This window comes from Ceratotherium simum, chromosome 29 (assembly GCF_057802395.1).
Source record: "Ceratotherium simum simum isolate JZ-2026a chromosome 29, ASM5780239v1, whole genome shotgun sequence".
Taxonomy (NCBI): Eukaryota; Metazoa; Chordata; class Mammalia; order Perissodactyla; family Rhinocerotidae; genus Ceratotherium; species Ceratotherium simum.
This window is the reverse complement of record NC_141928.1, coordinates 21,635,523-21,651,415: the sequence shown is the minus strand read 5'-3', so window position 1 is coordinate 21,651,415 and position 15,893 is coordinate 21,635,523. Positions and strand designations below refer to the sequence as shown.

Genomic DNA, 15,893 nt, shown 5'->3' with positions numbered 1-15,893 from the left:
CCTCTGTTTGAAATGTTCTTCCCTCAGCTGTTGGCATGGCTCTCCCTCACCTCTTTCAGGTCTTTACTTGGGTGTCACTTCCTGTCCACCCAGACCCTCCCCCAGATCCCCTTCCCAGCTTTATTTTTCTCTTTAGCACTCTCACCACTTAACATACTGTATAGTTCTGTGATTTATCTCGTTTACTGTCTGTCATCCCTGCTCTACTCTAAATTATATAATAGAAAGAATTTATTTGTTGTTCACCACTGTATTCCCAGAACCCAGAACTGTATGTAGCACATAGCAATCAATCAATATTTGTTAACAGAACCGAATGAAGAGAAGGAGAGAAGAGATAGGTAGGTAGATAGATAGATGGATGGATAGATGGATGGAGGGATGGATGGATGGACGGATGGACGGATAAATAGATGGATGGATGGGTGGATAGATAGATGGATGGATGGATGGACAGATAGATGGGTGGGTAGGTAGGTAGGTAGATAGATAGATAGATAGATAGATAGATAGATAGATAGATAGACGGATGGACGGACGGATAGGCAGGCAGATAGATAGATAGATAGATAGATAGACAGACAGATAGATACACAGAAGAATGGATGGAAAGATAGATAAACGGATGGATGGATGGATGGATAGATAGAAAGATGGACAGATAGATGGATGGATGGACGGATAGACGGATGGATGGATGGATAGACAGACGGATGGATGGATGGATAGATGGATGGATGCATAGATAGAAAGATGGATGGGTGGATAGATAGATGTGTAGACAGACAGACAGACAGACAGACAGATAGATAGAAGGATGGATGGATAGATAGATAGACGGATGGATAGATGGATGGATGGATAGATAGAAAGACGGATGGATGGATGGATGGACGGACGGACGGACGGACGGACGGATGGATGGACGGATGGATAAATAGATGGATGGATGGGTGGATGGATGGATGGATGGATGGACGGATGGATGGACGGACGGACAGATGGATGGATGGATGGATGGATGGATGGACGGGTGGATAAATAGATGGATGGATGGGTGGATGGATGGGTGGATGGACGGGTGGATAAATAGATGGATGGATGGGTGGATGGATGGGTGGATGGACGGGTGGATAAATAGATGGATGGATGGGTGGACAGACAGAGGGTAGATAGATGATGCTTCACAAGCAGCTGGTGAGCTCCTTCAGGGAGAAGCACAACAGGACTGCAGGGGTAACAGCACCAGCTCAGAGGCAGCAGGCCTGGATTTGAATCCACACTCCACCACTCACTAGCTGAGCAACCTTGAGCAAGTCGCTTCTCCTCTCTGAGCTCCAGTGTTCTTCTCTGTAAAATGGGATCATAGCAGAACTTGCCACTCCTAGTCGCTGGGAGAGTCAAAGAAGATACAGTTGGAAAGCACTGTCACAGCGCCATGGAGGACCCTTGACACACGCCAGCTACTACTATTATTAAGAAAGGCCCGGGGCCGGCCCTGTGGCTTGGTGGTTAAGTGCGCGCGCTGCGATGCTGGTGGCCCGGGTTCGGATCCCGGGTGCGCACTGAGGCACCACTTCTCCGTTCATCCTGAGGCCGAGTCCCGCATACAGCAACTAGAAGGATGTGCAGCTACGACATACAACTATCCACTGGGGCTTTGGGGGGAAAAAAATAAAATAAATAAAATCTTTAAAAAAAAAAAAAAAAAAAGAAAGGCCCGAATTATTAACATGGGCCAGGCTCTGTGCTGAGCACTAGGGATTCAGTGGTGACTCCAGACATAGTTGCTGCCCTCAGGCAGCCTGTGGCCAAGGGGGGTAACTGGCCAAGCTTGTACAAACTACCAGAACATAATGATACAAGAGCCATGACCACGGGAAGCCCAGGGGCTGGAGGAGCCACAGGCTGAAAGTCACCCTCCTTGAGAGGATCAGGGAAGTCTGCTCGGAAGAGGTGGCACGTGAGCTACACACAGGAGACAGCCAGGCCATGTGAAGCGGGAGGGAGAACATTCCAGACAGACAGATTGCATGGCATATGCAAAGGCCATGAGGTCTCTCAACAGCTCCACAGCACAGAAATGATCCTCATTTTACAGAGCCTAAAACTGAGCTCAGAGAGGTGAAAACACTTCCTGAGGTCACCCAGCAAGGAAGTGGCAGAGCTGGGATTTGAACGAGGGGCATTCTCCTTCCAGAGCCTAAGAAAACCTGATGAACTGAAGGGGAGAGAGAGTGGGCACCAAGAAGAACCCCGGGTCCCCACCAGGGCTGGGTGCAGACGTGAGGAGGTGGTGGGAAGGACCACAGCCCCCTACCTCCGCCCCAGCTAGGGACTCCCGCAGCCCCACCCAGCAGGAAGGACGGTACCTCCATCAGGTCTATAAGCCACAGCAGCCGCTCCTGGGGAGGGGGGTGTGTGCAAAAGGCAAAAAAAAAAAACAAAACATCAAATAAATATTAGGGATGGGGTGAGCACAGCAAACCCCTTCTCCAAACACACGAGCACGTGTGCAAGACACACACACACATGCACACAGGCAAAATAAACACGATTCTCCGAATCCCTTTTCTCTTTGCTTTGAGCACTTTGGGCAGGAATGAAGTAGGGAGGAGGAAGCAAAGGCCCCGCTGCTACAACCAGCACTGCTTCACTCTAACCGCCTCCTAGAAGGACACCAGGGTGTCCTCACCACCCTGCAGAAACGACCCTTGTCCTGGAGAAGAGACTTCAGGAGACGGTCATTCACCTGGGCCAACCCTGGGACTCTCCAGCAGGTGGAGTTGGGATCATTATTCTCATTTGGCAGATGGAGAAACTGAGGCTCAGAGAAGGGAAGTGACTTGTCCGAGGTCACACCTGCTAAGGAAAGGCAGAGCCTGAGGAGGACCCTGCTCGGAAGACTCGATCAGGGAAGACTGGATGCAGGGAGGCCCCGGCCCTGTGGTGGCGAGGAAGCTCAGAGGCTGAGAAACGGAGCCCTGGGCTGTGCACGAGGAGGGCGCCCGAAGCGGATGAAGACTGGAGGAGGGCGACTGGCAGATCCTCAGCCCGGTGCTTTCCAGAAGCCTCCAAGAGTCTGCAGGGCCCTGGATTCAAATCCTCAGGGGCGTTCTCCCCAGCCAGGTTGAGGGAGGTCAGAAAGCAGAGAGGCTTCACCTGCCCTCGGGTGTGGGCAGCATTTCTGGGATGCTGGCACTAGGAGGGGGTTATTCGTCACTGAAGCCTCCCAAGAAGCTGGGAAAGCCACTGCCCCAGAGCAAGGCGGGAAACCGAGGCACTGAGGGCCAAGCCTGCACAGCCTGCTCTTAGAACCCTCCTCGGAGAGCTCACGCTGGTCTTGGTTAGTCCTAACCTGACACACATCTGCCGTCCGGTGGGTCACAGACTCTCCCAGCTGTCCACATCTCAGAAGCCTAGAGACCCCTCCCATTTGGCTCCCAAACTCCCTGCTCAAAGCCATCCCCTGGCCTTTCTGAGGTCAGCCTTCCCCAAGGTCCCCCAATCCGCAGAGAGGGTGCCTCTGGAGGGCAGAGTCCACTGCCGCAGCTGGGGCCCAGACTGGCTGGGGCAGCACTTCCCAGGTGCGAGAGAGACCCCTGGGCTGGGACAAGGTCACCAGGGGCCAGCGCTGATCTGGGGCTGAGACCCCTGCCTAGAGCCCTGTCCGGGCAGAGCAGCTACCCAGACTCCGCTAGCCCTGCTGCTTGAGCTGCCATCAGTCGCGAGAGCCAGCAAGGACCTCGGGCCGTTTCACCCATGGGGAAACTGAGGCTCAGAGAAGCCAGGGCTTACACCTAGATCTCCTGCCTCCCAGGCTAGAACACACCCCATCCCACCCACTGGATCTCTCACCCCCAATTCTAAAGGGAGCATCCCAGGATTACTGTACAGTGTGCAGTCCCCGGGGTTTAAAGCAGTGGCTCATGGCTCCTGAAGCCCCATGGGGACAATATGAAGACCAGGGGCCAGACCCAGAGAGACAGAGTCCCTTGGGCAGGGCCCTGCAGCCTGAAGCCGTGCCATATCTAAGCATGTGCACAGAGCCAAACATGCAGCCCTGGCGGGGGACAGCCTCCTCCCTGCCCCAGAAGCGATCTGCCAATCCCAACGCGTGACATCGCCTCCACTGCAGCCACATCCAGAGCCTGGAGGAACGCAAGGCGGCTTCCCGGGTCACCCCAGGGAGGGACGAGGACTCTGGGGGATGAAGGTGACTCAGGATGGTAGGGGTAGGAGGCAGAGGAGTAGAAGTCCCCCCAATAACTCAGATCCCCAGAGCTAAAAAAAAAAAAAAAAAAAAGTCACACTGGGAGTAGGAGTCTGCAAAGGAAAGGCGTGCACGCTCGGGGCCGCTTCCTGGTGGCTGCAGGCTCATGGAGCTCACCAACCACCTGCGTCACTCACCCTCAGAGCTCCTGCTCCTCCGGCAGGACAACTAACTGTCTGTCCCACGTCTAATTGAGATTCCACCCGTGAGAGCTCCCAGTTCTGCGTCTGGGAGCAACAGCGTTTAAGAAACGCGACTTTCCCTCTCCCTTTCCCTAGGAGAGCAGTGATGAATGAGCCAAAGACAGGACAGGAGAGCGAGGGGCCCAGCCTTCCTTGCCAAAGGCTCCTGGGATTAATTTGCCTCCAAGCATCCCAGGGGCAGAACCACACCCTGAGATGGACCAGATCCTTTTCTGGGGGGCTGACGAGTCTGGGGAGAAAGCCAGGCTAGGCAGACAAGAGGGTGGGTCTCGGGCAAGATTTGAGTCGCCACAACCAATACTGTGAATTCACTACCACGGCTTTTCATGGGGTCCTCCCACTGATTGTCATTATTTTTTCTATTTGTCTATGTGCCTGTGTTTTTTACCTTTCTCTCCAGCCTGGCCCCCCACACCGTGAGCCCTATGGGGCAGGGCCACATCTGCCTTGTTCATCAGTTGTCTCCTAGAGCCCATTCCCGGCATGCAGCAGGCACTCAACAATTAGGAGGTTTTTATAGGTGAAGAAACCGAGCTCCGAGAGACAGGGCGCAGAGCTGGTAAGAGGTGGTGCCAGACCCATCTCACTCCAAAGCCAGCATTCTAACACCTCCCCGGCCATCAGGCCAGGAATGGGCAGGGGCAGCTCACCCTGGCCGAGCTGACGGTGGTGGAGGTGCCGTGGCTGCCCGTGGACGAGCCCGTGTCGCTGTAGGAGACCGTGGAGTAGGTGTCCCCGGCCCCAGGGCCCGGGGGCTGCCGCGCCTTCATTGACTCAATCTCCCGCCTCAGCACCAGGTGGTCGAAGCGGTCCAGGTCTTGCGGGGAGATGGTGCCCCTCACCTCGGACAGGAGCGAGAACTGGAGGCGGGGGACAAAGGGGTCACTCAGCATGGAGCTCCACCAGCAGGGGGGACCGGCCCCCTGCTACCCCAAATGGCCTGCATGCAAACTTGACCACTGGCCTCCCCTCCTTAACCCTCTGCGGCTCCGCACTGTCCTAGGAGAAAGTCCAAACACCTTCGCCTGGGTGCCAGGCCAGCATCATCTGATTCCTGCTTCCCTCTCCAGCTTCCTCGCTTGCCTTCTCCTCAGCATCTCAGCACACGTGCATGACTGCAGCTCCCTGAACACACCAAGGAGCCCCCGGCCGTCCCTTCCACCTAGAACGCCTCCCAGCTCCTTTCTGGATCGTGCTTCCTCTCTTAGTCTTCCCACATGTAACCACTCCCAGTGGATTGAATCACTTCCTCCTCCATGCAGCTTCTGACCCTCCAAGAGACTTCCGCTAGAGCAGGGTTCTCAGAGCAGGCAGCACTGCAGCCACCTAGGGGCCTGTAAAAATGACCGGTGACTGAAGACAAAAAACAACAAATGCTGGAGAGGTTGTGGAGAAACGGGAACCCTCATTCGCTGCTGGTGGGAATGCAGACTGGTGCAGCCTCTATGGAAAACAGTATGGAGATTCCTCAAAAAATTAAAAATAGAAATAGCATATGACCCAGCTATCCCACTACTGGGTATTTATCTAAAGAACTCGAAATCAACAATTCATAGAGACTTATGCACCCCTATGTTCATTGCAGCATTATTCACTATAGCCAAGAAGTGGAAGCAACCCAGGTGTCCCTCGACTGATGAATGGATGAAGAAGATGTGGTATATATATACAGTGGAATACTACTCAGCCATAAAAAAGACAAAATCGTCCCATTTGCAACAACATGGGTGGACCTGGAGGGTATTATGTTAAGCGAAATAAGTCAGACAGAGAAAGACAAACACCATATGATCTCACTCATACGTGGAAGATAAACTAACACACGGTCAGAAAGAACAGTTTGGTGGTTACCAGGGGGAAGTGGGTGGGGGGATGGGCACAAGGGATACATTTATACGGTGACTGACAAACAATGTACAACTAAAATTTCACAATGTTATAAACAATTATGATATCAATAAAAAAAAAAATTGAAAACAAGCACACACACACACAAAAAAGACTGGTGACTGGCTCCCAGCCACAGATGTGTGGCATTAACCAGCCCGGGGTGGGGCCTGGGCACTGCTTTTGAAGAGCAATCCAGATGATTCTAAATGAACACTCAGCATTGGAAGCCAGTGCGTTAGGCCCCAATCACAGGGGACTTTAATTGACTGTTTCCCGAGGAGTCTGAGGGCTTTGGGACGGGGGGTGGTCTGGGTCACCAGCCTCTGCCCACGGTTCAGTTTAGGCCTGAGTCCTTGTGGTTCTCAGGAAAGGAGTGGGGGATGAAGGGAGGCAGGGAAGGACACAGAGCCCTCGAGAGCTGAGGCCAGGCCCTGCCAGCCCCCGCCCTGCCAGAGGAGGGGTGCGGGTCACCTTGGCGTGGGTGTTGAGCAGCTCACACAGAGCCATGACGAGGGCGTCCACGGAGACGCTGCCGAGGCGGTACTCCTCCAGGTAGTAGGCCATGGTGGCGCGCTCCTGCTCGCTCAGCAGATGCCGGGCCTGCTCCTCCAGCACCACGCGCGTCTGGTTCCCCAGGCTGCTCAGCGTCACCTGGGAGCCGGCTGGCCCCTTGTAAAACCCCAGCTGAAAGACAGGGAGACAGAGGCCCGGGGGTTCGGAGCTGCTCTGGAGCTGAGCGGCCAGGCCACACCAGCGACCACACCACAGAGGGGTGAGGTGGTCCCTCACGGTAAACCTGCAGGAGACGGGACCGATATGTTCTGAGTGTCTGGCCTCGTGCAGCTGCAAAGTGCTCTATGGCTTACGTGGCCCTTTTACATATGTGATCTCATCAGACCCTTGCAACCATGCCGAGTCGAGCAATACGATTAGGGTGCCCACTTTATTCTCTAGGTGTCAGTATCTCCCTTGGAAAATCGGGGATAATAGTAACTTTATTTCCAAAATATAGCTCAGATCTGCACGCACACACTCCGCCCCCTCCCGCCGCTATCTCTACTATCATCAGTTTCTTTTTTTTTTGTGAGGAAGATCAGCCCTGAGCTAACACCCATGCCAATCTTCCTCTTTTTGCTGAGGAAGACCGGCCCTGAGCTCACATCCATTGTCAATCCTCCTCCTTTTTTCCCCTTTTTCTCCCCAAAGCCCCAGTAGATAGTTGTATGTCATGGTTGCACATCCCTCTAGTTGTTGTATGTGGGATGCCGCCTCAGCATGGCCGGAGAAGCGGTGTGTTGGTGAGCGCCCGGGACCCAAACCCGGGCCACCAGTAGCGGAGCGCCCGCACTTAACTGCTAAGCCACGTGGCCGGCCCTATCATCACGTGGCCGGCCCTATCATCATCTTCTAAGACACCACCCAGTCTCCTCTCTTATCCCCTTGGCCTTTCCCTATCACCTACACAGAGCTGCTGGAATGATCTCGTAAAAACACAAGTCTCCTTGTGTGGCTCGGTGCTTAAGCCCTTCCACAGCATCCCATACATGATTTTAGGTTAGAAGCCAAACCTCTTATGTGGCCCACACAGCCCCGTGTGATCTGGCTGTCCCCACTGCTGTCAGCCTGTTCCCAACTCCCCCTGGCTCACTACACTCCCTCCCGCTCTCCTTTATTCCAACAAGCCGAGCCCTTTCCGTGCCCCGGGGCTCTGGCACATGCTGTGTCCTCTGATGAGAACCCCCCTCCCGCTCCTGCACCAGACTTTGATCTCGCTAACTTCTATCTAACATTCGGTTCACAGCCCAGATATCACGTCACCACCTCAGAGGGCCTCTGCCCTCCCTCTCCCTGGCCCCGCCACCCACATTAGGTGTCTCATCTGTTATTCTCTCTCCTGATACCCTGCACCTTGCCTTCATGGCACTGAACATCTTTTGTGATGAGGTATGTGTGGAGGCTTGTTGGTTTTTGTGTGTGTCTCCTTCCCGGGGTGTAACCTTCATGAGGGCAGGGACCTGCTCTGTTCTGTTCGCGGCCCTTAACCCCGGTGTCCGTGGCGGTGCCTGGAACCTGGCAGCACCCACAGACTGGGGAACGGAGGGTGCACCGACAGTCAGCGGGCCGCCCCCATGCAATGAGATCATGGAAGGGAGTCGCGTGGCACACTGCTGGGCTCACAGCTTCCCGTGCGGGGAGCTACAAGGAAGCCAAAGCTTCCCACGGACGGAGAGCACCTACCTTGTCTGTCCCTTCAGGTATGAGATCCCCAGGAAACCTGTGAAGAAAGACAGGCACGTTCAGCTGCAGTCTGCACAGGTCACACAGGCGCCAGCTGGGGAAAAGCGGATTTGCAGCGGGATGAGCAAAGCTTTGTGAGAACCACGGCCTCCACCTGCCGGGGCTTCTCGAGGGACTCTGAACCCTGCACAGACGGGCGGCTGCCGGCCTCCCATCAACCATGCAGACAGCACTTCTAAAACCACGAACAGTGGACTTCCAAGTTGTTTCCAACCCTACAGGACCAGGCGGGTAATGTGAGGACAGAGAGAAGAAATGACAATCGATGGGTGGCCTCAGGTCGGGCGGATCGAGGGAGGGTGGGGACAGGGGTGATCAGGAGACCCTGAGATGCAGCTCAGCTCCAGCCGATGTTTTCACAAAAAAAAGTGGGCTCAAGGTGCCAGGATTCCTGATGTGTAAGAAGCAGCCAGAAATCCAGTTTTTTATGGGAAACCTGATATCTTTTTAAATACTGGCAACTAATTAAAAAAATTTATAATACTGTACAGGTGAAAACAGAGGGAGGGAGGGAAGAAAGGAAGAAAGGGAGAGAGAAAGAGAGATACTCTGGGTGCAGTTGGCCTGGGGGCCACCAGCCAGTCTGAGACTTCTGATGGAAATCCAAAAGTGACAATTATTAGCAACTATGCAGCCACCTGGCCACTCTATCTTACTTTGTGACTTCCCAGATCTTTTCCCCCAGGGTAACTCATAGGATCCCCATGAACAGATCTGGGATGGAGGCAGGGGTTATGGTCCTCGCTTTTCAGACAAGCAACTAAGGGCCCAAAGATAAGTTAAGTGATTCCCGAGGCAAATAAAGGAGAGAGCTGGATCATGCAGTGCAGCTTTCCGAGGGACACTGAGGCCAGGAGAGGAGAACGGATGTGCCGTGGTCACCCCCCACCAATGAAAGGGGCCCTGGTTTTGGGACCCCAGGCTCTGAGAGCTGGTGCATCTTTACAGATCAGGGCATGGTCAGGGGATGGGAGGGGGCCACCCCTGGCTTTCAGAATGGCCCTGGGATCCCGGGGCTCTGAGCGAGCAGTGTGGCCAGACCCTGCCAAGTTCGTGGCGGTGTCCCCAATCCGGGAACTGGCAATCCACTTGGTCTCGTCCACGGTGGTGCGGGCATGGGGCAGCCTCCCGACGTCCTTCACTGTCAGGATGAGGTGCTGGGAAGACTTGAGCATCCTGACCGCTTCGTCGTGCAGGATACTGAGAAAGCTCTGCCCATTCACCTCCAGAATCTGGTCCCCAACCTGCCAAGACCACCACACAACAGTCACCTGGGCTGTTTATAGGACACCGACTCATGCTAGCAGCTTTAGAGCCCTGATCTCAATTCTCCTTTGGGCCAGCCTGCTGGAGGTCACCGCGGCTCAGAGAGGTTATGTGGACACCTAAGGGTCACACAGCAAGCCAACAGCATTGTCAACCTTCCAATCCTGATCCTGAACCCATGCTCCTGTCACTAGAAAGGGCCACCTCCCCTTGACCTAGCAATGGCTTCGAGGGTGGGTCTACAACGAGATTCCCAAGGGTTCCCTTATCTAGAAGACAAGAATCATCTCAGAGGCCTGGTGGGGGGTGGGATGGGGGTAGGATGAGACGAGAGGGGTGAAGGCATACTTCCATGATTTTCCTCCTACACGTTGTTGAGATTTTTACTCAAGCATGCATTCTTATATCACCTTAAAATGTAAACAACATTTTAATTTACTCAAAAAAAAAGAGCAATAAATGAGAAAACTAACCTCCCGTTAAAGCAATAACATATTGCTCGGATTCTTACAAGCAGGCAGTTTTATTTTGTATTGTAAAAACACATTTTTTAACGATAGGATTAAAAAAATAGAGGGGGGGGAAAAACTAGCGTTCCCACAAAAATAAATATGTGAGAAAGAAGAGGTTGGAAGGGAAGACGTGCGTATGAGATGAAAGACTTGCACCTCGTTTACACTCGGAGGGTCCGGTGTTTCTCTTCCTTTCGAAGACGGGACGACTGAGGCCCACAGCCGGGAAGCGGCTGCCCGGGGTCACAGCCCCCACGACCTTGAAGGGCAGCCTCATAATGCCAATTATTCACAGCTGTTTTTCCTTCTCCTTGGCCTCCCAGTCTGCTGATGGCACATGATCAACCCCCAGGGTTTTTTTCCAGCATTTTTCAAGGCAAAATTCGGAAAAAGTGAGCCAAAAACGAATTTGGAAGAAAAAGGGGAGAAAAGATGTGCCGATGAGACAGAACTGGAACCGTGGACCCCAGTTTCCTGTCTTGTCTTCAACACCTCGCCTGCAGTTGGGGAGTTTCCAGTACAGAAAGCGGTTACAAATTCACACCTTCCGTTTCCGCTCTGCACCAGCTTTGAGGTGCTCTGAGAAGGCCCGTGTGCCTCCACCTCCCCAGTCGACAACACTGACTGCACACCTCCCAGGGGCCAGGCTCTGCCCCGGGATTCTGTGCCAAGCAAGACAGACCCACCCCTGCTCTCACATCGCTCCCAGTTGAGATGGGGCTCGGTTTTGTGCTATAATTGGGTTTTCCCATCAGCCTCTCCACACTGTATCCCCAGGGCCTGGCACCCAGTGGCAATTCAATAAAAGTTCATCAAATGGATGAAAAGTCAGACCCTCATTCCCCTCCATTCCTAGCTCCAGGACCATCTCTGCTGTAGCCTGGTGGGGCCCCAAATTTCAAGCGACCATGTATCACATGCTGACTGTGTGCCAGGCACCTCGTCTGTTCCTTTACATAGCTTTCCTTATTTAATATCCTCACCATCCTGTTAAATAGGTATCATTGCTCTCCATTTCATCAGAGAGAAAACAGAGGCTCAGAGAGGTTAAGGAAATAGTTTGTGGTCACAGAGCTAGCGAAGAGGACAGCTGGGATGCAGACCCGTGTCAGGCTGGTCCCACTGGGCTCTGTCAGGAGCTCTGCCCAGGGACAGGTGGCATGGCTTCAAATCCAACACATGTGCAGCCCGTGTCCTGCCATCCCTCCCTAGCCCTGCCGGCAGCACCCAGATCTGAAAACCTGTCCCCGTCACCAGCTCTGCCTTTATCCCCCTGAATAGATCCCTCAGCAAGTCCCACCCAATCTTCACCTTCCTCCACCCCCACCGTGCCCTGACCTGGGTCCCTGCCACCACACACCTGGGTCCCTGCCTCCCCACACCTGGGCTCCTGAGCCAGCATCCCTCCTCCGGGCATATACACCTAAAGTGGCCTCAGACCTAAGACCAGATTCATTTTTCCTCAACTTTCTGCTTTCATGACACATGTCCCTGCTTAAAAACCTCCAACGACCCTCACCAGCCAGGAGGCAGCAGAGCGCTCTGGTGAATGGCTTCAACGACCATCAGACCCTGTTCAAATCCTGGCTCTCTACTTCCACGCCATGTGAGCTCGAGCGAATCTGCCAATAGCTTTTGTGTCTCACGTTCCTCGGGTGTAAAAAGGGCGTCCTCGCCCTGGATTGTCCTCCTCCCAATTTCTAGGGTCATTACCATCTGTTCCCCAAGGCCACCAGCAATATCTACAATTCTCTCTCTTTCCGCATCTCTGAGCTCCCTAGTTGAGAAACCCAGGTCCCTGAGAACTGAGGCAGCCCCAGCTGGTTTCCCAGGAAAGAGTTTGAGATGAGACCCAACACCTGGCTCAGGGCTTGGCATATAGCAAGTGCTCAATAAGTGCACATGCATGAAGGCAAGGATTCCGCCACTTCTACCTGGCTTCACCAGCTCCCCCTCCTGGCCTCTCTCCCGGCGCTCAGAAGCAGAGATGTGAGAAGGCGCGTTTTTGCAGGCACTGGGGCCTTACTGGGAGTGAGGGCTAACTCACTTCCTGCCAGGCTCACTTGTGCACTACAGCTCTGAGCTGGAGGCCAGGCTACACTTTTCATCTGTTGAAGTGCTCTGTTTTCTTAAGTATCCCTCTCAATAGCTTCGGCTTTTGTTAAGCTAAGGGAATCAATTTAAATCTCCATACACTTGATTTCATCCCAGCAGTTTAATTAAAGGAACTAGCATCAGAGACACCCGATATGTGAGGGCATCCTTTTGTATGCAAGCCTCTCCCTACAGGTCCAGGTCCAGGGGAAGCAGAGAGGGACAACCCCATCCCACAAGCATCTACCTGGCCCTCCACAGTGAGACTGGGGCGGGGGGTGGGGAGGGAATGTCCCAAAGATTGCATAGGACATATGTACACTAAACAATGTATTCCTTGTTTATCTGGAACGCAAATTTAAATGGGCGTCCTGAATTTGTATTAGCTAAATCTGGCAGCCGTGGGGTGGGGGTGTCAGTAACCGCTGGGGACAATGGTTCTTGCGGGGATGGGGGCTCAGTTAGTGCTATGGTTTCCAAACTCCTTATTCTCCCCGCCCTGAGCCTGGTACCTGTCCTTTATGCCATCAGAGTCCCGTGAATCACCAACATACCACTTACTTAGCCTCATCCTAAGAGTTAATATCCAGGAAATCACAGGTTTGCTGTGCTAATCACATTTCCCCTCACGCTTGTTAAAGAAACGTATCCCCGCCAGATCTGTGAGAGGCAGCGTGGGGTTCATGTGTGATCCGCCTGGGGAACAGGCATGAAATAGGGGTCACGCTCCAGAAACCCTGACTGAATGGGGGGACGTGAGCCCATCTTCCCAAGCCTCTTTCCAATCCTCTCCTGTCTTTCTTCTTCCTCTAGGGCTTGTTTTAAAACTGAAGCTCTAGACGAGGTTGGCTTTGGGGTCCCCCCGCAGCCCTCCGTAGCGTCTGAGTTACTCCCATTTCTCCGTGTCCAGCTCTCTCTTTGCCTCTACTTGTTGGAAAGCTTCCTGAGGTCCGGAGCACGGTCAGAATAGGTGTCTGTATGCTCACCCACCAACCACTTTCGAATAAATCCAGCACCTCCCCTGCTGCTCGCAGCGGCCCTAGGTCCGCGGGGTGTGAAGTCCCAGCCCTACGGTGCAGCAGCAGGATGCCCTCATTCTAAAGCCCGGCGACCATGACATAGTAGCCGTGCGGCCCCGCACAGCTCTCAAGTACCCTCTGAGTCTGTGTCCTCATCTGTAAAATGGGCATGATATTACCAGCTGTTCCCAGGTGGCTGTGAGAGTCAAATGGGACCCCTCGGCACGGAGCCTGACACACGAGAGGCTTTCCATAGCTTTTCATTCGCTTCCTTTCCAAACGGAGGCGACAGGTTCAGAGATGTCAGGCGATTTGCTCAAGGTCACGGTTGCACAGGAAGTGGACGAAGCAGCCAGCATGTGAGCCCGGCTTTCCCATATTCTTCCCACTACCCCGTGCCACCTTCATCCCAGCATCGTACCTGGCACACAAGAACCAGTTAGTAAATGGTGAAGGGATGGGAGACAGCGCCCCCCTGCTCTCCCAGTCTCACTGCCGTTCGCTTCCCCTTGTCGCATGGTTTGTGCGATGTGAAGTTGGAGGTGGCACCTCTAAAGGTCTGCATCTGGTTCTTTCCGCCCCAGAAAACTAAGCGCTTTATGTGTTTCTTCACTGAAACATTACTTTCTCTGACCCACTGAAGCCAGCTCTGAGTTAGATGATATCTGGGTACAGGGGCGAAGAGGCTGTGATTGTCAGGGCCTTCGAGGGGTCTCCTACAGATGGGGAGACTGAGGCCCAGAAAGCACGGGGTCGTATCCAGGGCCACAGAGCGAGGCAACGGCAACGCCCACACCCTGAGGCTAATGAACCAAGAAAACATCCACGCTGCCCAGAACTCACGGGACACGAGCCCCCGGAGAAAGGAGAGACAGGTGCAGAGGGTGATCGAGTGTCTAATATTGCTCAGCCTGCACAGGGGCGCCCACGGGGAGGACAGGGAAGGATAAACGAATAAAGGCGGCTTTATTTTATTTGTCACCATGGGCATCCTATTTATCACCAGTGATGGAGGAGCGCAGGGTGGACCACGGGAGTGCCCTTCATTTTAAGGCAGGGGAAAGACTCCTCCATCATCCACAGCCCATCGAGGGACAGGCTCGGATTTGGGACACTCCAAGGAGAACGTGAAGGGACTTCAGGAAGGACAGGACACTGATTTCCCCTGAACTTGGCCAACCACAAGGAGCAGGAATTCACTTCCTCTGGGTCTGAGGGGGCACAGGAGCAGAGGGGAGGAGGCCCTTGGAGCAGCGGAGAGTGCTCAGCAGGATTGGGAGTGAGCCCAGCTCGGTAACAGTTCCCTGGTACTCCCTAAGAGACCTGGGGAACATAACTTTACCGCCCTAAGCCTCCCTTCCCTCAAAACGGAAACAGGACCACCAAGTGCTGGAGTGTTATGCAGACTAAATAAGAGGCCATCTGGTGTGTAGTTATGAGCACAGATCCAGGAGTCTGCCCTCAGCGTCTAATTCCAGACTCTGCCACTTACGAGCTGTGTGACGTTGGGTAATTTCCCTACCCTCTCTGTGCCTCAGTTATCTTCTCTGGAAATAGGGAGAGCATCAGTGCCTACCTGCTAGTCTAAGGATTAAATGAGTTCACACACTCTCCACTGTACTCCCAGCACCTCAAACAGCATCTGGCACACAGTAGGTGCTCAATGAATATCTACTGAATGGACACATATAAAGCAGGTATATGATGAGCATACAGTAGGTGCTCAATCAATGTTAGCTGCATGTTTGAAACACCATGGTTACTCCTGAAGTGACCCCTGGGTCACTCCCCAGCCAAACCTGGTGACTCTGCCTCCTCACAGTCTCCGCAAGCCATCCCCCACCTTTCCACCTGCCTCCTCTCGGGCCCTGCCTTCAGCTTCAGCAGACCCACATATGCTGATCACACCCACGAGGCACACACTGCTATCCCCATTTTACAGAGGGGGAGGCTGAGGCCAAAAGCAAAGTGACGGGAGCTGGGACTTGGCCTTCGTTCTGCCAGCCTGCAAAGCCCCTGCTCAAACTAGTATGTACTCCTCCTCTAAGAAAAACCAGCCTCTCCTTCCTCCACCTCTTACGTAATCTCTCAGTCCTGGGCTTGGTGCTATGCGCACAGTAGGTGCTCTATTCATGCCTGGTGGAAGAAACCGAACACAAATGAGACAACAGAACCCATGGTGGGATGCCAGTGGCCCCGAGCTCCCCCACCAGAGGAAGTCGGGAGAGAAACCTGGCAACAACCGGATCTGTGTGCTGAGCCGGGAGACAGGAATCTGCCCTCCCAGGGCGAGCCGGCTGGGCTAGGACCCCGGAAAAAGCTGTTTCGTGGCCTTCTT

At 53.8% G+C, this 15,893-nt stretch overlaps 1 protein-coding gene across 4 annotated transcripts in view; it reads right to left on the bottom strand.

The window, feature by feature from the left end:
- Positions 1-15,893, bottom strand: part of WHRN (whirlin) — a 95,592-nt gene that overhangs the window by 15,075 nt on the left and 64,624 nt on the right. For 2 of the 4 annotated variants that reach the window (XM_087419220.1, XM_087419221.1), the window contains exons 4-8: positions 9,706-9,908; positions 8,605-8,641; positions 6,838-7,050; positions 5,127-5,336; positions 2,373-2,405 (exon numbers count right to left, since the gene is read on the bottom strand). In XM_087419220.1, the coding sequence (XP_087275346.1) occupies positions 2,373-2,405; positions 5,127-5,336; positions 6,838-7,050; positions 8,605-8,641; positions 9,706-9,908 (696 nt within the window). The remainder of the gene's footprint in view (positions 1-2,372; positions 2,406-5,126; positions 5,337-6,837; positions 7,051-8,604; positions 8,642-9,705; positions 9,909-15,893) is intronic. The other 2 variants (XM_004423362.3, XM_014782094.2) reach the window with 1 other exon arrangement.